This window comes from Marmota flaviventris, chromosome 4, assembly GCF_047511675.1.
Source record: "Marmota flaviventris isolate mMarFla1 chromosome 4, mMarFla1.hap1, whole genome shotgun sequence".
Lineage (NCBI taxonomy): Eukaryota > Metazoa > Chordata > Mammalia > Rodentia > Sciuridae > Marmota > Marmota flaviventris.
In genome coordinates, this window is record NC_092501.1 from 14,502,875 (window position 1) to 14,527,435 (window position 24,561).

At 34.7% G+C, this 24,561-nt stretch overlaps 1 protein-coding gene across 1 annotated transcript in view; it reads right to left on the reverse strand.

The window, feature by feature from the left end:
* Positions 1-24,561, reverse strand: part of Atrnl1 (attractin like 1) — a 716,444-nt gene that overhangs the window by 198,927 nt on the left and 492,956 nt on the right. Inside the window, exon 27 of the mRNA XM_027930106.2 lies at positions 14,775-14,882. Within this exon, the coding sequence (XP_027785907.2) occupies positions 14,775-14,882 (108 nt within the window). The remainder of the gene's footprint in view (positions 1-14,774; positions 14,883-24,561) is intronic.

Consider the following 24,561-nt stretch of genomic DNA (forward strand, 5'->3'; position numbering starts at 1 on the left):
ATGTTGAACCAATTATTCTGAGTATATAGTGTTTCTTTATAAGGTAGAATTTCTAGTATGAAATATGGAAAAACAAAACTGGGCTAGCATTACTTTTGTTTTCTGAGATGTGTTGGGGATAAGAGAGGAATAAAAAAAAAAACCCAAATACTTCCTAAAAAATTGTACCCAATTTATATGTATGGCATTTAGCCTTCTCCATTTTTATGTCATTAAGAATAATCCAAGTCATCTTTCATGAAGCAAAATAGAGTCAAATAATAAATATGAACAAAATTACAAAGTATAAGTATGAACACAAAGGTCTCTGGTATGAGAAGTACAGGAATTACAAATTGATTAAAAAATTTATTAAGATTTGAGTAAATTTCCAGATTCAATACCTTAAATTTTGACCAATATGTTATTTTATTTTCCAAGAGAGCACAGTATGAGAACATATGAAAATGTTTTCTTGGCTAAAGTGTAACATTATTGGTTTCTTAGCTTCAACATATAAAATATCTAGCTCTACATTTCCAATATCTTGTATTTTACTTTATAAGATTTCTATTTGATTTAATAGCATTTTATAGAACTCTTATAGTCAGTTATTCCATTGAGGATATAAACTTGAAGGGATTATTTACTAATGTATGTAATGGAAAGAAGAAAATATAAGTTAAATTAGTTACTGATTTTATATGAAACATAAGCAAAATGTATTAAAAATAAATATAGTGTAAAAGCAACTGTCTTAGGAAATGATGCCTTTATAAAATATTTAAACAAATATCAGAAAATGATTACTGAAGCAAAACAAGTACTTCAAAACAATCTAAAATATTATAAAAAGCAGCATAAAATATTATGACTAGCTTTTTATTATTCTTACTGACAAAACTGTATTGATTGATATTAATACTAGTCATGTCCATATATTAAACATATTTTAACATAGATAGGGATGAATATTACGAGAGTTAGAGAGCACACAGATCCACTCTACCATATTTCCAAGACTGTGGTATATTTTGGTTATAGCTGACGTAATCTGCTTATTCTGCTGAGGGCAACTTTATCAGAGAGTAGTGATAATTGGGGATAGTGTTGGAAATTCAGTCTTATTTACCCAGAGCTGGAGTAATCCCCAAGAACTGCTGAACTATATTTATAGCTTTCCAATAAATTATATTATAGCCTTGATTTACATAGCCACTTTTTGAAAGATTTTACTGACTTATTCTTTTTTTTGTTATGATTACTATTATTTGTGGGCCTGGGACTCATATATGCAGCAAGCTCCCTACCACTGAGCTAAATCCCCAGACTAAAAATATTATATAATTTTATTATTATATGACATATATTACATATTATAAAATAATAAGAATGATTATTATTTCAATTGTATGTATTTCATATGTATATAAGATTTGACTATGAAGTCAGGTGACTGATACTTCCATCTCCTTACCACTACTGTTTGTTTGCACTCTCTAAGCTCCTCTCTCTTCTAGTAATTCATAAGAGAGCCATTAGGTTATTGTGAACTCGAATTACCCTACTCTGCTTCTATTTAATTGTGTCTTGGTACCTGTTCTTCAATCTCCTCCTAGTCCTCTTTCCCCTATTCTGCCAAGCCTCTAGAAATCACTGTTTCATGTTCACATGAACATTTTTTTTTACATTTTGCATATGAAAGGGAAGCAGTATTTGTCTTTCTGTGTCTGGCTTGTTTCACTTTCTCTCTCTTTTTGTGGTGCTGGGGATGAACCCAGGGACTTGTGCATGTGAGGCAAGCACACTACCAACTGAGCTATATCCCCAGCCCCTGGCTTGTTTCACTTAACACCCTGTGATCCAATTACATTCATTTTTGCTGTAATTGATAGAATGTTATTTTATGACAGAACAATGTTACATTCTTTATATACTACATTTTCTTTATCCATGCATGTATTGATGGGCTTCCAGGTTGATTCTATATCTTAGTCACAGAATGAAGAATGAAGCAATAAATGTGGGTCTGCAGATATTTCTTTGATTTCATTTCTTTAGATGCATATCCAGAAGTGGAAAAGCTGGATCATTTTGCAGCTCTATTTTTAGTTTTCTGAGGAATCTCCATATGTTCTCCATGATGACTGTATTACTTTACATTCACACCAATAATGTATAATAGTGACCTTTTCTCCATTCTCACCAGCACTTGTTATTTTTTGTCTGTTTGATAATAGCCATTCTAACTGGAGTGAGATGATCTCTCATTGTGGTTTTTATTTTCTTTTTTCTGGTAGCCAAGGATGATGTTGAGTACTTTTTCATAAATTTGTTGACCATTTACATTTTTTTATTCTTCATTTGAGAAATATCTATTCAGATAATTTAGTCATTTTTAATTGGGTTTTTGTTGTTGTTGAGATTTTTGAGCTCCTTATATATTCCGAATCACTCTTTTTTTTAGACAGTTTGCAAAGCTTTCTCCATTCTGTAGGTTGTCTTTTAGCTTTGTTGATTGTTTTCTTTGCTGTGCAGAGAAGCTTCTTAGTTTGGCATAATCCTATTTGTCTCATTTTTCTTTTGCCTGTGCTTTTAGGGTCTTATCCAAAAAATCATTACCTATACTGCTGCCTTGAAGTTTTCCCCTAATATTTTCAGATTTTACATTATGGTCTTTGTCCATTTTGGGTTGATTTTAGTATAAAGTGAGAGACAGACGTCAATCTTCTGCATGTGAATATACAATTTTCCCAGGATCATTTACTGAAGAGGCTGTCCTGCTTGTAACACATGCTTTGGCACTTTCATCAAGAATCAGTCAACTGTAGATGTGTGAATCTATTTCTAGGTTCTTTATTCTGTTTCTCTGGGCTATGGGTTGGTTTTGGTGCCACTTCTCTGATGTCTTGGTTCCTACAGTCTTCTAATATGTCTTAGGATCAGGTATTGTGATGCCTCCAGCTTTGTTCTTTTGGCTCAAGATTACTTTGGCTAATTGGATCTTTTGTTCTTTCATATGAATTTTGGGATTATTATTATTATCATTATTTTTAGAAGAATGCCTTTGGTATTCTGGTGGGGACTGCTTGGAATCTATAAATCAATTTGGGTAATATGAACATTTTAATGATATTAATTTTTCCAATCCATGATCATGGGAGGTTTCTCTGTGTGTGTGTCCTTTTCAATTTATTTCATTTGTTGTTTTATAATTTTCATTGTAGTAGTCTTTTGCTTCATTGATTAAATTTCTTCATATGTTGGTGTAGGTATTATTAGTGGATTACCTTTATCATTTGTTTCTCAATAAGTTAATTATTAGTTTAAAAAGGTACTGATTTTTGTTATGTTGACCTTGTAAATTTACTGAATTCATTTATCAGTTCTAATAGTCTTAGTAGACTTTTGATTTTTCTATTTATAGAATCATTTAATCTGATAATTTGACTACTTCTTTTCCTATTGTTTGCCTTTAATTTCTGTCTCTGTCTAATTGCTTTGGCTAAGACTTCCAGTACTATATACTTATAAAAATGTATTTATTCTAAGTAATTTTCTTAAAATAAGAAAATCCTTACATTCTCAAGCATGTGTTAGGAAGAATGTGGGAAGATGTGATCTCAACATGGTTTCTTTCTCTCTACTACCAACTGGAAATCTCCTTTAAATGGTTCCTGGGGTCTCTGGGTGACTCTGCAAATATGGCTTAGGTCCTCTATAGGTTCTAGCTGTGGGATTCATGCCTGATATTGCCTCCTTTGGACTGGATGAGTGCATAGAAACAAATAGCAAGATCCAGGATGAGAATTTTGCAGAGGCATGGTCTGGAGAGAGCTGTACATAACATGGTATGTAAAGGAGTGTGCCTGGACTCTCCGGCCACAAAGAGGCTAAGTAAAAGCAGAACTGGTGACCTGAGTTGTCCCTGTCCCTGAACCTTGAGGAGTACCAAAAGGTAAGTAGGGAATTTGTGGCTTGACTGTTTCAAGACCATTAGCCCATCGATAAGTAGGCAGGACCTCCCCACTCCCCACTTGCCATCCCTTGAGAGGATGCCAAAACCTGAGTCTTTCTATAGTGAATATGAACATTATAAGCCAAGGCTGGGGAGGGGAACAAAAATTCAGAGAACTTGTGTCTATGAAAATAGAGTTGTTATAGAAAACAAACTGTAGCTACTTTAAGTAGGACTCTCTCCCTTAAAATATGTGTGTGTGTGTGTGTGTGTGTATAAAAAGCATATATACACAACACATACTTTTTAATGTATTAAGGTTTCAAGCAGTATGGAATACTCTGAGGCAGCCAGCTAAAACTGGAGAGGGGAGCATGTGAGCAGCAAACAACCATGAAAGTGGAGTTTCCCTGAGGTCAAACTCTAATGCAAGCAACCCATGATGCAGTAGCTTCATATTCCTGCATTATGCCAGGGACCTTGGGAGAAGCTGTTAAAAAAGAAGGGTAGGCTGCTGGTTCCTGGCAAAAGAAATACTCTGTGATTCTATATTTAGGTCCCTAGAAAAACACAAATTAGGTACTTTAAAAAATGCATGTTGAAGATAATACAATAAATAGGATACACAGCAGATTATATATTATTGAACAAAGAATTAGCGAACTGGCAAAAGACTCCAAAGAAATAAGCCAGAAGAAACACAGAAAGAGATGAAGATGAAAAACATAGAGAGGCCAGAGAGATTCTGAAAGTAGGATGAGATGGTTCAACAGAGATCCATTTAGTCCTAGAAGGAAAACAAAGAAAATGGAGAAGAAAATTCAAAGATAATGACTGAATTTTCAGAAGTAAGCAAAGACTTGAATCCTCAAGCACAGGAAGCACAAAACACACCAAATGGGTTCAATATAAATAAATCTGTTCTTAGGTAAATCATGGTAAAACTGCAGGACACCAAAGACCAGAAATTTTGAAAGCCATTAGAGAGAAAAGCTAGATCAACTAGAAAAGAAGGTCAATATGCTGTAGCAAGAGTGGAACATAAAAGTCAGAGCAATTTTCAGTAAGCAAGGCTGAGGCAGGAGATTGTGAGTTCAAACCCAGCCTCAGCAATTTAGCCAGGCCCTAAGCAACTCAGCGAGACCCTGTCTCTAAATAAAATATAAAAGTGGCTGGATATGTGGTTCAGTGGTTTAGTGCCCTTGGGTTCAATCCCTATACCAAAACAAAAACAAAAACAAACAAGAAATACTATTAAAATAGAAGTAAACAAGGGAAAAGGGTCAAAATGAACATCAAGGAAAAATACAAATGGTTAAAGAAATACAGAAAATCTTTACTTTCACTAACAATAAAAGATTGATTTAAAAGAAAAGTAACATGCCATGTACCAAATTAATGAAATTGTTTTAAAAATACGAATGTTCATTTTTGACAAGGATGCAGGCAAACAGGGATGCTCAGTTTTCTGAGGATAATATGAATAGGGATATTTCTACAAAGTAAATAAGCACTATGTCTCACGATCTATAGAAGGTCATAATTTTTGGCAGAGCAGTTTTTCTTTCATAAGTTCAGATCAAGAATTACATAAACATTATTTACAGTTTTACTTATAATAGTGTGAAATTAGAACATACTTAACAAAAGCAAATAAATTATGGTATACTACAAAATAATTAAAATGATATTTGAATCAAACAGAAGTGAAAAATATTCTCAATATAATACTGAAGCAATGCAAAATCATATGTGTACTGTTTTTGGTTTTTAAAAACTATGGATATACAAAAGGAAAATGTTATTGGAAAGACGTAAATAACAAGATTTCTGATAGTGGGTTGTAGAAATGTGTAAGATTTTAATTTTGATTATTTCTGCACTAGTTTGTTATCTAGAATGAGAATATTATTTATATAATCAGGATATGATGATAAGTGATAATAAAATATTTTGAAAATCAAATATAATAAGACATCTAGAATACTGCAAAATAGGAAATGCAGGAAAATGAACTAAGCTGTGCAGGCCAACCACTGGAACTGCTGTCTGTGAAGATGCCCAGCCAGGAAAGAAGAACTGGAGGGTCAGTGGTCCTGGCCAAGAGCAGAGAACTGAGCCTGTGCTGTTCTGGAAGGGTAGCCAGCAATGCTCTTAGCAGGAGAGCTGCTTCACCGTGTCTGGCTTAGACTTGAACAATGTGTTCAGTCACCTTGGGAGATGTTTCTTACATAATAACAGGCAGAACTTCTCAATAAGCAGAGTGCTGATTTCAATGCAGTGTCAACATTAGCAGGGGTATGGCCACCACAGGGAAAGTAGATTCCAAATTAGACTATTCTATCTAGGGGGGATTGAATTCATCAACACTTTTCATATATCCAACATGTTTTTGAACAAAGAAAGCACTCCAAAGTTATAATTTTCTTTACATGTGGGGAAAATCAAGACATTACAAATATGTGGGTTGAAAACTCAGGTATAAAGTGGTTAAAATATATGCCCTGATATACTATTAAAATTATTAATTTGGTCAAAATTAATCATGCTGTATATACTGTCTTTAAAATTGTTAATAAGCCTACTTGACTATAATGACCAAATAAACCTGTATTATACTTTGTTTCTAAAGCAAATTACAGGACAACTCTGATATTTATAGCATAGAAATAACTATAAAAGTTATTTTTATGAGAAACATCTAATATAAAAAAATAACAGAAAATTTATGTACTGAGTTTATTGTGTTTTAGTAAACCATCCTAACTTCTTTATGGCAATTTAGATTACAACTGCTGGAATTTTTGATCTACTATGTCATTCTATAATCTTCAAACTGGATGTTTTTAAGATCCACAATTATCTATGACTATTTGAACACATGGAATCAAAGAGACTACATGGACTTTCAGCAACTTGTGATAATAGCTTTACAAGAAAAAAAGTTCCATTGCTATACAAGAGCCCAAGTTATATTTTCAGTTTGAATTAAAATCAGTGTGCATTAAATAGTGGTGTGGGAAAGGAACCTTAGGGGAATCTGCAATTCCAAATTCGAGTATTTGCTCTACTGACTGTTTAACTTTAATGAAGGTCTTAATCTCTCTGAGCCTCAGTTTCTTCAAAAGTAAGGGAAAAAAGGAAACCATCTTTGCTTATAAGATTGACCTAAGGTGCAAATGGTTGAGACAGAAAATAAATTTTAAAAACTCAGAATTTTAAACTTGATTTAAATATTTTAATTGTCCACATGACCTGGGAAGAACAAAGTCAAGCTTCTTACCTTGGCATATACATTCTCATAATTAGAATGCTTTTTCAGGGCATGCTATGTACACTTAAACACTATTCTTCTAGAACATATCCCAAAGGGCATCTATATTTTCAAAAATTTGGAATGTGGATAAATTAAATAACATGATTTAAAAGGTAACAGAGCATTCAGTGTATTTACAATATGCCTAAAAGTTTCATTTCCTAATGTAGCAATAGTAATTGGAAACACTCATTTTGAATATCTGGAAAGATTCCAAACACTCAATACATATGAAATCAATATATGAGGCTAAAAATTGGGAAAAAAGAATCCATGTTTTATACTTTCATCTCACTCTTTTATTTTTCCTTGTAAAAACTAATACATGTAATTATAGAAAGGATAATACAGATATTCAAAAAGAATTCCACATACGTTCTATCTATGAAGATACAACTATTAAGAAATTAGTGAACAGATCCTTTTCTTAGATTTTAATAAAAAAATTAGATTGCCATATATATATACTATTCTATAACATATAATGAATCAATTAAAAATCCTTAATTGTTGGATTAAATCATTAAAAGTAGTTTCTAGTTTTTAAGTATTGAAAGTAGTAGAGTAAAAATAAATGTCTAGAATATTATAACTAAAAAAAAAACACACACACACAATGAGTAATTTATCCTGGTGAAAACTGTGAATGACGCTTACAGACTCATACAAAGTTATATAAAGCTGATAATTCCTTACCACATATTGCCCTGCCCTTCCAATGAAGAAAAAAGGAAACGGGAATGGGCGATGAATATTTTCAACATTTAGCCTTTCAACTTGACTGCCTGTGAATAACTTGTTTTTATGATGTAATTTTAGGGTCACATCAGATCTAAAAAGCTCAGACAATCTAAGTCATTTAAGGGCACTAGATGCTTTTACCTAAGTTTCTTATGGTATCTTTTATTTATTTAAGAAAAACACGTGCTGTACTATCTGAGTGGATGTGCTGGCAGAAACTGGTGCTATTATCCATTACAATGACCAACAGACAACTAGAGCATCAGAGGCTCTAGGACTATTATGGTGCCAGTAAAAGAAATAAAATTACTACCATCTTGCTATCTGGACCTTGCAAACATAAAGTCACTGGATAGATCTTGTAAATGAGAACACCATACGCATAATAAACCTCAATTTTGGCCCAGACTCTGACCATTTCCCATGGCTCTGCTGTTACCCTGGTCTTGCCACCATCACCTCTGGCCTGGATTCCTGCAGAAGTCTCCTAAGGAGTTTTGCTTCTTCTCTTGTTGCTCCTGCTGGTGGAAACTCCAGGATGATTTCCAATTCCTGGCTGGTATATGCCAAAATGTCTGGATTTCTTCAAATAAGGGCTTTCCCAAACCTCCTACAGAGTATGCCTCAACTAGTGACCACAGGGATGTGGGATTTAAGTACCCTACTCCAGCACCCCCTGGTGTCAGGGAGTTTGAGCTCTGTTTTACCTTGGCTCTTGGGGTTCGCCATGGGTAAAGCTCTAGTCGTCCACAGTGGAACAGGCTCCTTCCATTTCCCCTTTCTTGCTTTCCTTCATTACCAGCATATTTTTCAATCCATAGTGAGAAAATTGTCCTTATCTTACTTTGTACTTATCAGGGAACTAGCTGAAAAATATCCCTCATTAAACTATTGTTAGTCCAGAAGGCAAGTGATTTTTAAAAAGCAAAGTCAGATTATCTCCTTCTCTCAAGACCCCCAAAAGTGGCTCTCTTCTCTTGGAATTGAACACCAACATCAGTGGTCTATGAGGCCTGACATCATCTGCCTACACCTGCCCTTCCCTTGGCTTTGTTGATCCCTGGGTTTGCCAGGCATGCCCACTTTTGGGCCTCTGCTCTATCAGGTCCCTTAGTCTGCAACTTTCTTTCTCAAGACTTGCAGGTTTCTCACTGAGTCTATGCAAAGTGACCCTGCCCCCCTCCCATTTGACACAGTCCACTCTCCCCAACCCTTCAAACCATGTCCAATTGCTAACATTAAATAATTTCCTTTCTCTGGCTAGAATGTGAGCTCCAACTGGACAGGGTTCTCTGCTGTGTTCCCTGACATTTCTCAAGTGCCCATACAGTGCCTGATGCATGGGAAGCATTCCATAAAAGCCTACTGAGCAACAGCTATAAATTCTCATGTATTGCTTGGGAGAAAAGTGACAAAATATATACTATAGGTCATGTGGCTATTACAAAAGTAATTTTTTTAAAGTAAGTTTAAAATCAAATGAATTATATTTGTGGATAAACTCACATTCTAAATGCATTAATGAATAGTATAATAATACATTTTGTCACTATAATAATATAGGAAAATACAACAATTCAGATTTACCAATAGAAAATTTAGAGTGATTATTCATTCATATTCATAGTATAATTATTTTTATTTTACTCACAAAGAATTTTGCACCTTAAAGGTCTTGTAAAGATTCAATACTTCTCATGCATTAAAAACATATAATTACCTTACAAAACATTTTTAGGAACACATCCACTTCAGAGAATAGGACATTCTGGTGTGTAATGGTGCACAATCACCCAAAGATGTATAAAAGGTAATTCGTTTCTTATTCCTTAAATTTCCCCTCTGCCTGTACAGAATGAAACTCAAGAGCTGCATATGAGAGTCAAATTTAATTTAAAGAAATACTTCCCTTAATTTATCACATCATGAGTAGTCAATAAAAGTTTACATAACAGTAATAGCCATTGCTTTATGTTGAGTTTAAACATTGAATTTTAAAAAGTCTAGCAGAAAACATTAAAATTGCTTTAATTTTTAGATTTAAACAAAATTTATAATATGATTTCAGAATAGTCCTATGCTAGCTACACATGCCTTTAAACCCAGTAACTTGGGGGCTGAGACAGGAGGATTGCAAATTTGAGGCCAGCCTCAACAACTCAGTAAGACCTTGTATCAAAATTAAAGAAATAAATAAATGAAATAAAAGGATTGCAGATATAGCTCAGGGGTGAATGCCCCTGGGTTCAAACCCCAGCACAAAATAATAATAATAATAATAACAACAACAACAACAACAGGCCCAGGCTTCAGAATCTACTATGTGAGAAAATCAACACTAAGTTATCATACTAAGCATCGTGCTAAGTTATAAAAATACAAAAGAGATTTGGGACAGGTTTCATTGTTCTGTAATAATGGAAAACAATTATCACATATATGTGGATATGTATGGATTTGTATGTACGTGTATGTAGATCAGCTAAATAACTTCTAAGTAGTAATTATTACAAAATGCTTAGCAATATAATTTTAAACATTCTATCTCTATTATTTTCTAAAAGATGTCAAAGGAAGGAATTAGCAGTTAGCTGCTGAGATTTACTTTGATGTTTAATTTTAATAGGAAGAAGTAAACAACCAATTTAAACTAAAAATATCTACTGAATAAAAAATGTTTTCAACTTGAATTTATTAGAGAATTTCTTAGTTGTCAATTAACTTGAGATCATTGGATATATATGGCCATAGGGAATTTAAAATATCAGAAATCATAATTATTTGCCAAGATGAAGGAAATCTAATATTAAGTTTAGGATTTTGAGAATGGAGCCCAAAGGTACTTAATTAACAAAATTACCCCCCTTAATAAAGTGAATGTTTGAAGTGATATATACATCCAACATTATCTCTGTCAAAATACTAGCAGTTTTCTTGACAGAAATTAAAAAATAGATCCCAATATTTACGTGAAATTTCAAGGGACCAGAAGAGTTAAACAATCTTTAAAAAGAACAGCATGGATAGCTGGTATTTTCCAATTCTAAAACTTATAATGAAGATATGGTAGTCAAGACAGTGTGGCACTGTTGTAAAGATAGACATGTAGATCAATAGGATAGTTCAGAAACAAACTCACATATTTATGGTTAAATGATTTTGAACAAGGGAACCTGAGACCATTCAACAGAGAGTCTTTTCAACAAGTAATGCAAAGATGTCATGTGTCCTAGTAATTCACCTTTAGGTTATAAACCCCCAAAGAAATTTAAACATGTGCCCACACAAACAATTTTCCGCAGATGTTCATGGTAGTACTGCTCAGAATATCCCAAAAGTGTAAACAAGACAAATGTCCATCAACTAACTGATGAAGTGGAAACAAAAGGTGAGGCTTGCATGATGGAATGCCATTTTACAACAAGATAATGAAGTGCTGACATACGCCACAATGCGTCAGCATTGTGCTATGCGCAAGAGCTAATTACCAAAGACCACATATTATATGACTCTATTTGTACAAAATGTCCAAAATAGGATAATCGATGAAGACAGGAAACATATTAGAGCTTGCCCAGGGCTGCCAGGGCAGAGATGGGAGGGCTGAAGAAAGCCTGGTAGATGCTAATGGGCATGGGATTTCTTTTATGGGTGATGAAATATTCTAAAGTTGATTTTGGTGATGGTCACACAACTCTGAATATACTAAAATTAAATTACATGGCTTAAGTGGGGGAACTATGTTACATGAATTTTATTTCAATAAAGCTTTTTATAAATGATGAACATTAATAACTAGAACTTTACTCACAGATTAAAAAAAAGCTTAGCTAAATGAGAATCTACATGTAATTATGTTTTTTCTTTTTTCCTTTGACATCTTGAAATTATGTTTATGAATAGAAGGGGTACAAAAGAAATACAGGCATGCCAGTTATTCAGAGAACTGAGTATTAATAAAATTAAGAAAAATATCAAGAATTCCAACGTTTATGTAATGCTTTAAGGTACAGAAAGCACTGGCACCAATGGCCTTTTAGTCAACGAAACAGCAAACCAGAAAGTTGCTTGTCCCCTCCCCTCACTGACTTTGAACAAGGAGATCAAATAAGAGAGATAAATTTCACAAAATCTTCAGGAGAAACTTAGGAAAAAAAAATACAAGGAAATGGTAGCCTGCCTTAGGAAAGGGACAGAGTCACATTGTCCAGGATGGATTGATACCTGCTCCACCTGCTGTGCAGCAGGGAAGCAGAACCAGCCAGGTGCCAGCCCAAGGCTATGGAGTAGTGATGTTAACTCCAGAGGTCAGCTTGGGTGAGCAATCTCACAGCCATGAAGGCAGAGGGCTGGACCACTCCTAAGCCTTCACTTCTGCCCACCTCAACTGGGGGCTTGGTGATTACATCAATGTATGTGTACACTGTCTAATACTTAGGAAAAAATCAAATATTTATTTTGATCCATTGAAGCTAAATTTAAGTATAACTAAGAGAAAATTCTGAGAAATTCCAGAAATAAGATGGAAACTGCTTAAAAAGGACATTAAACTGTTTTTAAATTTTTAAAGAAGGAAACTTTAAACTGAGTTTTACATACCATTAAGTTGTTTTGTGTTTGTGTGTATGTATACTCACACACATGTATACACATTTGATCTATCAAGAATGCCACATAAAAAAAATCTCTGGGAGGGTTATACTAGTGAAAAATGAAAGAAATGAATGAGCAAACAGCTAGAAATAAAAACAATAAAACATTCATTGTTATTAAAATATTCCATAATAAAGAAAAAAGTACATCCAAAACATTAAGATCAAAATTTTCAGGTAGTGTCAACATCTGGAAGGAGAAACAGGGAGCTGAGAGCATTCTAAGCATTAATCTTGTTTGAGACTGGCAGTGGAGGAATGTGTTTGTAAGGTTTAGACTTGCTAAGGAAAAGTAACCACTATGACGGATCTTGCTAAGTAAGAGACACTATGAGAAACAAAAATATGATATGAAATACTTGGTTTGGTAGACAAAAGTCAATTTATCCAACAGAAGCTGGGAAAAGAATCACAAGGAGGCATGCTAATAACACGCGCGCGCGCGCACACACACACACACACACTCACACACACATTGGATAGCTGAAATAAGTATTGTTCTTGGTAAACAGTAACTTTTATCAATGTGTACACCAAGCAGAGATTCACAGAGTAAAGGGGGAAATACAAACCAATCATCTCCTCTACCAGAGACAAGTGCAAAACAGAAGGACAGAGAAGGAAGGACTGCCAGCAAATAGAAACTGAACAAAAGTGGGGTCTATATTTCTAACTCCACAAAGTAAAATTTAAGGTTAAAAAGTCACGATGATAAAGAAGACAGAAAAGTTTGGAAAAATTGAACAAGATGATGTAATGAACATATGTGCACCTGATAGCAGTTTCTCAAACCCCTCCAGGGAGCAACTGAGACACAGGCAGGACCTGGGTGAGCTTCCTGATTCTGATAACTCCTCCCGCTCTGGCTTATGTCTGCACGACTGACATTCCTTTCCCCGTTGTTCCTTGGCTTTAGCAATATTTGAGAATGTTTTAAACAGATGAACAAACGAGAATTTGGATTCAAATAGTCCAGGTTTTCTATTTGCTAAGGGTTTTGTACTAACATTTGAACCAAGGGGCCAAGATGAAATGACAGCACTCGCTGTAACTTTCATCTAATCACTGTGTCTCTTTTCCAATTTCTCCCCAAGCAATGGAAGAGACACACATAAATTTCCTAGTGTTCAAAGCTTCCACGGCAACCTGTGATCTAGAGTAGTAAAAAGTCAAGAACACAAAAGCCAGACACAGCACACATTTTATTGCCTCCCAGAACAGGCCTTTTGGATAGTATCCATGACGCGTAACAGTTTCATTTTTTCAGAATCACCAAAAATGTTACAGAATCAATTATATTTGTACCTAGGTTTGGGGAGGAGTTTAATTTTTATATCCTTGCTTTCCTTGAAGAAAAGCAAAATCTTAAAAATATCAACATATAATTATTCAAATGAGAGCATTTAAAAAAGGGAATAAAATATTTCAATATGAGAGTGCTTTAATTTTTCTACTTAAATATTGTGATACAAATAAAATAATAAGCACAAAATTAAATTGGTGTGCTTCAAAAGCACACCAATAATTAATCATTAACCACAATCTGTGAGCTTTTACTATTCAGGGTTTTTGTTCTCAGAAACCATTTCATGCATTGTTTTGGGGTTTTGACACCACATTTACATGTGTATGATGATTTGTTTCACTGTACTCTATTTCTGCACAGCCATTCTTCACACACAAGAAAAAAATTATACTTCTCAAAATTTAAAAATAAAACTATAGTGCTACTCATGTCCTTCCATTTTTTATAGTAAACTTTGCTAATAAAGGTAGAGATGAATTGTTAACTAGGGGCCAGTGGATGTACCAAGGACTAAGTGTCTGTGCTTTGTTTCTCCCATCTTAACTATATCTTAAATTCCTTCAACTCCTACCTGTCAGGGAAAGGCTGCCAGGTGAGCAGTCTGTCAGTCTTGCCTAGGCTAATAGATTCTCCAGTGGCTTTTGTTACAGTTCATGTCATACCATTAAAACTGTGTGCCTTGAAAATGGCATAACATATGTAGCTGAATCTTGTCAACTCTAGATAATCAGACTCTGTGTGGCTTCACAAGCAGATGCAGATTAGAGAAACAATATAAATATGTAAATCACTGTGATCCCCTTTCGGCACCACTGTTCCTACCTCTAATGGCCCTCGCAGAAAGTCTGTTTGTTCGGCTCCCACTTCCAGTGCTACATCAACAGAAGCAAAGGGACGGCTGGCCATCTGCTGTCGTTCTCGAAGCAGTTGCTGGAGGGGGTTAAAAATGATCTGTTTAAAATAGGCTTGAAAGCACATTAAACTCAACAATATCTGGTTTCATTTTTGAACAAATGGCACTGAAAATTTAGGAACCATTTATACACATCCATATCAAGAGAGATAAAGATGAAAATTACCTTCTCCCCATGGCCTGGGTTATATTTCCATAGGGACATTAAATGTATAGAGCCTACAAATAACTTTTCCCCTGACCTTCATCCCACAAGCTTAATAAAATGTTCTCAAAAGCACTTTGAAAACCTTGGGTGAGACGTGCTACTTAAATAATAATTAAAAAATGCTATTACAATGACAGCTTATGCCAAATTTTCCCACTCAAAATAACCTATGCTTTTGTCTTAGCTGAAAGAAAATAACAGTACAAATGTCTAAGAAATGATAATGAAAAGTTGTCAAAATGCATGAATAGAGATTAAAGGAACATATACCCTACAAGACTAAGTATTGTAAGATGTCAAGATCCCCTGTCAATTTCTATGGAACTGGTAGGAATCATCATTGTTGGTATTTATAACTTTACTCAAGGCTTCCAAGTTCATTATTTTAAATCAGGAATGATTAATAAATTGTAGAAGTTTTGTGCCTGTGCTTCTAAAGCACCCTTGATATTTTTTCTTTCTCCTTGTACTTATTGTGGGATTTGCCCAAGCTAAAATCAATAAACCTTAAAGTCCCAACCAACTACCAAGCTAATTCATATTTCTGCCTCTCCTTGTAATTATAAAATTCATTAAGTCATGATAAGAAAAAATTGATGGCCAGTACTAGATATTGCAAATCTTGGCCCCTCTCATTCAATACAGCTAATAAAATTATTATTAAATATTAAAGGAAGATGAGAGATGCAATTAAATATTCTTTCAAATGAGAAGAGAATCATATCATTGGAAGAAGGCAGAATCCTTGAACACAATGAATGGCTTTATTATTTATACAGACTTTTAAAGATTCACTGGCTTTAACTTAAAACGTTAACTACTCAGCTCTGCATGCAAATGGATGCAGGCCTCTGTTGCATCATTCATAAGATTCCCTGTGGAAGACAAGGGACACAAGGCAACACCCAGTGGCAGTTTATTATTTACATATTTAACACTTGTGACACAGTGGTGATGGTATTCATGAAATGAGGATCTAAAATATAATCTCAGGCTTTGCTTAACCACTATTTAAAAGAGATATCCACATAATAATATGGGATAGCAGTAATGCAATCGTTAATAGCTTAACTTACTAAATTATACTTTTCCTAGAAGTAATAAATCCATACTAAAAAACTTATACAAAGTAGATAGTAAATGTGATTTAATTATCAAATTATTCCTTTAATATAAATTCAAAATTATTTTATTAAAAATATAGTTGTTAGCAAATAGAATCTGATCTGCACCTCTCAATAGGAGTGGCTAATGGATCTGAAGAGAAAGACTATGCAAAATATAAACACCATGATGAGTGATACTAAAAGGGGAAGACACTGTGCTCTTGGAAATATACACACAGACCAACATGCATACATACCCCCCACCACACACACAAATACACAATCGACCTTTCCCAGAGTAATATACAATTAGCTCTGAGAAAACTGCAAACCATAGTTTGTGTTCACAGTTTTCTAATTTTTATATTAACACATTTTTTTTAAGCGAGAGAGAGAGAGAGAAAGAGAGAATTTTAATATTTATTTTTCAGTTTTCAGCGGACACAACATCTTTGTTTGTATGTGGTGCTGAGGATCGAACCAGGGCCAGATGCATGCCAGGTGAGCGCGCTACCGCTTGAGCCACATCCCCAACCCTATATTAACACATTTTTCCATTTGCATAGGTTCTCCTTAACTTGTACAGGGCATCTCACATGATTAAGTGATTTTTTTAACAAATGAGAAGTTTCTGATTCTTCATCTTGTCTTTTCTATACACCTGAAAGTAAAAGGTCTAGAGTACACAATCAATACACACTACCAAAACTCACAATGTAAATTGATAAACATTCCAAATTCACTAACTTTAGATATTCCCTGGAATATCATATATTATTATAAACCCTAATCCTCATAATAAAAAAAATCAGTGATTAATACTTCTGTTTAATTTTTGAAATTTTATTTGTAGAATGCCAAAGTATTTTTAAAGATTCCAGTTTGTCCTCTGAGCTTTGAGTTTCTATCACATTTTAAGAATTGAGTGCCTGCTACAGTACTTTCTTTATAGACAATGTTTGTTTTTGCCCAGACTTTAACATGGTAGTTTGTATAATACAACATGATGAATGATGATGATAATAACAATAGTAATAATTAGGGCATAAAGAGAGGGTATCAGTAAAGATAGAAACAGAGAATAAGACATACAAATTTCATCTGGGCCACTTAGCAGATTAGTTTGGGGACTCTTGCTGACATAGCTGACTTTCTGACTTGGGAACTAAGGCAACTGTTGTTCCTGCGAAATGGATGAAGAGTGAATCGCATTCTCCCGAAACACTCTTGCTTTGCTGTGGTGACTCGAAAATAATAAAATGGAAGAAATTACAATTATCTTTGCTACCAATTTCTGGCTCTAGTCCTGTCCTTAACACCTGTCCTCCTTCTATCCAATTAATACCTGGATGTATTACTTCCTGCATTTTGCAGAACAAAAGGAAATGTCAACAACATGCTTACAATTTAAATTTGTCAAACAGCATAAACACCAACAAGTGAGTGACACAGACTCTGGATCTGAAGAGCCTGCCTTTGAAGACCAGTTTCCTCCACTTCAGTGGAGCACAGCCAAAAGATTCAGACCTCTGGAAGCCTCACTTCTCCCCGTCTGTAAAGTGGGGTTCACCATAGTACCTACACCTACACCTGTACCACAGGGGACCTGCTTTGAATCCCAGTGTCTCTACTCACTCACTATTGGACCATAACCAAATTACTCAGGCTTTTCAAACACTCATTCCTTCCCTCTATGAAAGGGGAACAACTAGCATCTTCAGGTCCTAAGGTTAGAACTAATGAAGCGATGAACTTGGACCCCTCAGCACAGAGGTGGGCGCTCTGTGAGCACACAATGACTCTTCACAATCATGCTGTTGAATTTCAAGCATTAGTTTTGTCTTTGAAGATGACACACTAATTACCACAAGCCCATTTTCTTTAGCACTGGTGACACATTTTGCTTTACGAGTCTCCCTTTTACCAAATGTTGCAAATTTATGAGACAGTTGGAAAATGTCATTATTGTTGTAAAATGAATTTATATTTGGAACTTCTTGGTGTGCCATTTGTGATGAAAAATGATTAAAAACACAATCTGAAAATTAGGAGAAAATATATAGTACTTTAAGAAATTTTGCAAATTAATTTACTTTATGTGATTGTTTTTTTAAATGAAGTCTAAAAATGTACATCAGTAAGAAGCCAAATAGCACATGTATCTGTTTGTAACTATTCTTCTACTGCCAATTATGCAGCAGAACTCTAAAACCAAGAGAACAAGTTGATCATAATACAATAGATTATAATCATGCTGTCATAAACATTGATGTGAGGAAAATTTAAAAATTAAAGAGATGATCTTAGTATCATATTAGTTGTCCAAAATAACTATTACTATTCAAAATCTCTTACAGACCACACATGGAATTAAAAGTAATGTGAAAATCCACTTAAACTTGACAACTAGGTGTAATAATTGCTCCTATCAAATTTATACATGAATACAGATAATTCTTCCTCTTCCTCCCTTTACTTCAAATCCTGTATTATTTCCCAAGTTCACATTAGACACATTCCTACTATGACAAGGCACATAGTCTCTAATAAACTGTGGGACAATGACTCTCCAAATGCACATGCACACAATACACTTGTTCCTGCCATAGGCTCCTCTCATCTCTGTGGGAAGAGGTTCCCACACATCCTCCTCCTTCACCTCCAGATACCCTTCTGTTTCACCTCTGCTACCAGCTTTCACTATATTAGCATGATGCTGCTTCTTTTTCTTTTCTAGAATCTTCTTTGAGGTCAAAAGTTATTTTTGGCTATTTCTTAACCCCCAAGCACTTAGTGGATATTCAATAGGAATGGACTATGAACATGTGAATAATTTAAAGCATAAAATTTTGCATCATATTAAAAAGGGTAAAGGCAAGTTTTAAAATTGATTTTAATTATGATTAAATTTAAAAACTAGGATGAATCCTTTGATATTATGGACTTTATGTCTTATATTCCAAAGTAGGTTGGCATTTTTTTTAATGGGGCAGTTTTGTGGATCTGTATTTCAAATCTACATCAGGCCCGTATGGTTCTTCACCTACCTTACTGCAATTAAGGATTAATGGAAAAGCTGTCATAAAACCATCCCAATGCATTAGTATATCTAACAGCAATAAATTCCTAAAATTTTGGAAAGTTATAAAAGGAGAAATTAAAATGATTTTTCATTGGTCTTGAGTTTATGTACTGAAATGAACCAAGAGCTTGAATCAGTGATTAACAAACTTTATAAAACAGGTGTTTCTATTATCAACACAAACACATCTAACAGAGCAACAATAAAAACAGTAGATTTTTCTTTTGGTGTTATAATAGTATAAAGAAATAAAGAGTTCTGAAATACCTTTCAGAACCATCAAAGCAGGAGAGTATATGATTCTATCATTTTACATAACTAGATCTTCAAGGCACAAGGCTCTTGTTCAGAGATATTGGGAATCTTTTGCTTCCAGTCTTCTAATCTGAGGCTGGTTTTTCTGGATAGTGGTGTTAGTCCTTTATGGTAGTGGTCTGGCAAGCTGTCTTTATTCAGGTTACTCCGATTACTTTTTTCTAGGTCTCTACAATTTTTGAACAACTGGGGATGTGCTTACTTTTGAAATACTGTTGTTTACTTAGAAATGAAAAATTTCAAGTAGCTTTCTGATGGGTTTTCACTGAGTTTATTGAAAATATTCACTTCCATTGATTTTAAAATGTCTTTGCCAATTGATATTTTTGCAATATTTGTACTAATTTGTAAAATAAACTTCAGCGACTGCCCAGAAGGGCCCCAATCCATGGTAGTACCTGCTCTTGGTACTACCATGAAGCTTGATACCAGACAGAGAAAGAATAAAGAAAGAATGGAAAATGTTCCCAGAATTTTCATTAAAATGTAAGTAAAATAAAGTGATAATAGTTTATGTTAGCTCATGCAGGTGCACAACATATAATACACACACAAACATATTGCAGGGGCATGCCAATGTATGTGTAAAAGCACAATCATGAAAATGCATATAAATTATACAAATTCTAATTCAAAGTAAATACATTATAATTCAAATTAAAACTTAGACATGTGAAAGGCCAAATTAAAGATTAAATAATGTCAGCAAATGTCTTTGCTGTCATTTGGATAACACATCATATTTTTGGTATGAGTTAGACACAATCTTCATAGATTTTTGGACCTGTAAGGAACCTCATAGATTCAGTAGGCCAGCAATTTTCAACCTAGACACCTAGACACTAAAGGGCACATAGACAATGCATACAAAGTCCATAAACTTGTCACTAAAAACTTTTTTTCCTACAATTTCAGTAGTTTCAATCATTTAACTTAGTGCTGTCTTTGGAAGTTAACTGCTCCTCAGTCAGAACCTAAATATAAGTATACTGTAAATTCTTTCAACAAACAAGTCAGTTCACATATATTAATGTTTAAAAGCAGAATAGAGTATGTTCAGAAAGCAAGTGAGAAAGTCACTTTAGAATTTCTGACATCCCTATGTGTAAGAAATGAACTTGAAAATTATTTTAAAGGCAGAATGGATTTAAAACTCAAACATCTAATTCTAAAATTTCCTTTCATTTCTTTGCTTAAGCTAGCTTACTGGTTCTCACACATTGGTTTTTATGCAAACTTTGGTGTACATGCAATGTCACCTATACTGTGTACAGAATGATCTGGTCTCTACAAGATATCAGACTTATACACTCATTTTAGATTATAATTTCAATGTAAGATTAGTTTCCTGGAACTCTGGAACTATCAATATTAACAAGAGCGTGATGGTAAAACTATCTGGTCAGACCTTATTTTCATGTAGTAAGGTCCTTAAAAGGCTTTTTTTACTGAGAGAAGTGAAATACACTATATCTGATTTTATAAGTATGGGCATTTTAAATATGGACTGTCTTGGTTTAGGTTATTTTAGGAACTATCAAAGAAAATAAAGTATAAAGATCCTCTTCTTCACATATTCATAGTTACGCATTTTTAGTTAAATGTCTAAGATTGAAAGCAGTACTTCTTTCATGGATGGTTCTTCCCCATGGAAAGTTGAAGTCAAGAAGATTGAGGAAATACCTACCAACTGTGTGTTTATATGTCAACCACCATAAGTCTTCATGGAAAATGAGTTTAATTTATAAGGGAGAGTTTACCAAAATTTGAATTTTTCTCAAAACAAAAGCTGTATCTTGAAGCATTACACAAGGTTGCATATCAAATAAGTTGAAGCTTCATATCACTGTATAGACCTTGGTAACATTTTGTTTGGAAAGATGAAGATGGTTATTGGTGTGAAACAAACAACAAATAAAAACCAATATATCTGTCAAATTATCATATCCACTCCCGAAATTGCAAATATTTGCTTCCATTTTTTCCTAATATTTTGAAGTAAATTAGGAAATAATTGGAAGCTTCATCATTTCTCTTTAAATGAAACACTAACCCTCCTTATCAAAGCCAACTCCCTAGTTTTCATCAACTGTGTGTTTGTTGACTTCATTTATAAATATTCCCAACGTATGAGGACTTTTGAGAAGAGGTGTGTCACCAGGGGTGGGCCCTGGAAGGACTCATCCTCCCAGAGCCCACCCTCCTCTCTCTGCTTCCTGGCTGCCATGAGTGGAACAGTACTCTCCCTGCCCTTCTGCTGCAATGTGTTGCCTCACCTTGGACTCAGAGCCATGGACTTGGCTGACCATGGACTACAACTCTGAAACCGTTAGTCAAAAACAAATTTCCCCTCTTCTAAATGGTTCTTGCCAGGTATTTTGGTTACAGAATTTTGAAAAGTTAATGCAGAAATACACCTTTTTGTCCCCCAGTGAGAAAGGAAGCACTGTACATCATGTGGTAGATCTCTTTATGAATTAGCAATAACAAAATAATTCTCAGAAAGTTTTATGACCTTGTCAAGAAATCTCATTATAGATTGGAAGCGGATTATGAAGTTCTTTGCTTAGCATTCCAAAGAAAGATTTGAAGAGTTTAGACTAAAATCATGAGCTGATTTTTTTCCCTCTGTTTTCTTTCTTTAAAAAACTAAAATCCCATTCTTAAAACAATTTTATGGAGAGTACATTCATACCTGCACTTAACTTGATGAATAAATTTTACTATAATCATTCATTAATTAAACTCATTTTTAATGAATTAATACTACATGCCAGATACTTCTCTGGGAATTGATCTCTCTCTCTCTCTCTCTCTCTCTCTCTCACACACACACACACACACACACACACACGTACATATCATAGACTTTTCTAAAACATCTACTGGGAGGCTATAGGCAGACAAGTGTCAGACAATATATTTTGATATTGAAGGAAGGATTTATGTACCCTTGAGTTGAAAGTAATAAAGCCTCAGTGGGAAAAGCCTGGGCTATCTGTAAAAATTTTGTACAATTTTTCAAAGCTTACTTTGGGCAATTTTAAAATTAAAATTTAGATTCATAATCCCTTCTTTGTTGACATAAATGTCATCACTAACACAGACTTTGCCAAAGATGATTTCATTTCAGGATAAAAGAAATCATACAAAATGGATTCATCCAGAAGAGTTTTAAAAACTCTGCCACTGAATGACGCAAGACTGTCCTTTCTGGTGAACAGTGTAAAATGCAACAGACCTCTGCAAGAGAGTAGTAGTTTTGTCTTATTTTTATTCTTGTTGACATCAAGTCAAAAAGAAATGCTATTACCAATTTCAAAGATTACTCTGGCTGGGCATGGTGGCACACACCTAGAATCCCAGTGGCTCAGGAGGCTGAGGCAGGAGGATCCTGAGTTCAAAGCCAGCCTCAGCAACTTAGCAAGGCCTAAGCAACTCAGTGAGATGCTGTCTTTAAATAAAATACAATAACGGGCAGGGGATGTGTTTCAGTGGTTAAGCCCTCCTGGGTTCAATCCCAGTTTAAGAAAAGATTACTCTGGTGGGCACTTAAAAATCATATTAAATGGCATATGTGTTTTATTTGTTCAACATTGACTTATATGAACAAGTAAAGAAAATATTACCAAAAAATGTAATGGGAAATGTAAGATGGTAGGGAGAGAGTAGGGAGGGGAAGTACTTGGAGTAGGGTGGTAACAGTTCTAATAAGAAATGGCATTTGGCATTTGTTTTTTAAGGATTGGCTAGCTTCACTTAGCATAATCTGCTCTAATGCCATCCATTTCCCTGCAAAATCCATGATTTTGTCATTTTTTAGTGCTGCGTAATACTCCATTGTGTATAAATGCCACAGTTTTTTAATCCATTCATCTATTGAAGGGCATCTGGGTTGATTCCAAAGTCTAGCTATTGTGAATTGTGCTGCCATGATCATTGATGTGGCAGTATCCCTATAGTATGCGCTTTTAAGGTCCTCAGGGAATAGACCGAGAAGGGCGATAGCTGGGTCAAATGGTGGTTCCATTCCCAGCTTTCCTAGGAATCTCCATACTGCTTTCCATATTGGCCGCACCAGTTTGCAGTTCCACCAGCAATGTACAAGTGTACCCTTTTCCCCACATCCTCGCCAGCACTTATTGTTGCTTGACTTCATAATGGCTGCCAATCTTACTGGAGTGAGATGGTATCTTAGGGTGGTTTTGATTTGCATTTCTCTGACTGCTAGAGCTGGTGAGCATTTTTTCATGTACTTATTGATAGATTGTATGTCCTCCTCTGAGAAGTGTCTGTTCAGGTCCTTCGCCCATTTGTTGATAGGGTTGTTTGTTATCTTGTTGTTTAATTTTTTGAGTTCTTTGTATATTCTGGATATTAGGGCTCTATCTGAAGTGTGAGGAGTAAAGATTTGTTCCCAGGATGTAGGTTCCCTATTTACCTCTCTTATTGTTTCTCTTGCTGAGAAAAAACTTTTTAGTTTGAGTAAGTCCCATTTGTTGATTCTAGTTATTAACTTTTGTGCTATGGGCGTCCTATTAAGGAATTTGGAGCCCGACCCCACAATGTGTAGATTGAAGCCAACTTTTTCTTCTATCAGGTGCAGAGTCTCTGATTTGATATCTAGGTCCTTGATCCATTTTGAATTTACTTTTGTGCATGGCGAGAGAAAGGGGTTCAGCTTCATTTTGTTGCATATGGATTTCCAGTTTTCCCAGCACCATTTGTTGAAGATGCTATCCTTTCTCCATTGCATGCTTTTAGCGCCTTTATCAAATATAAGAAAGTTGTAATTTTGTGGATTGGTCTCTGTGTCCTCTATTCTGTACCATTGATCCACCTTCCTGTTTTGGTACCAGTACCATGCTGTTTTTGTTACTATTGCTCTGTAGTACAGTTTGAAATCTGGTATCGCTATACCTCCCGATTCACACTTCCTGCTTAGAATTGCTTTTGCTATTCTGGGTCTTTTGTTTTTCCATATG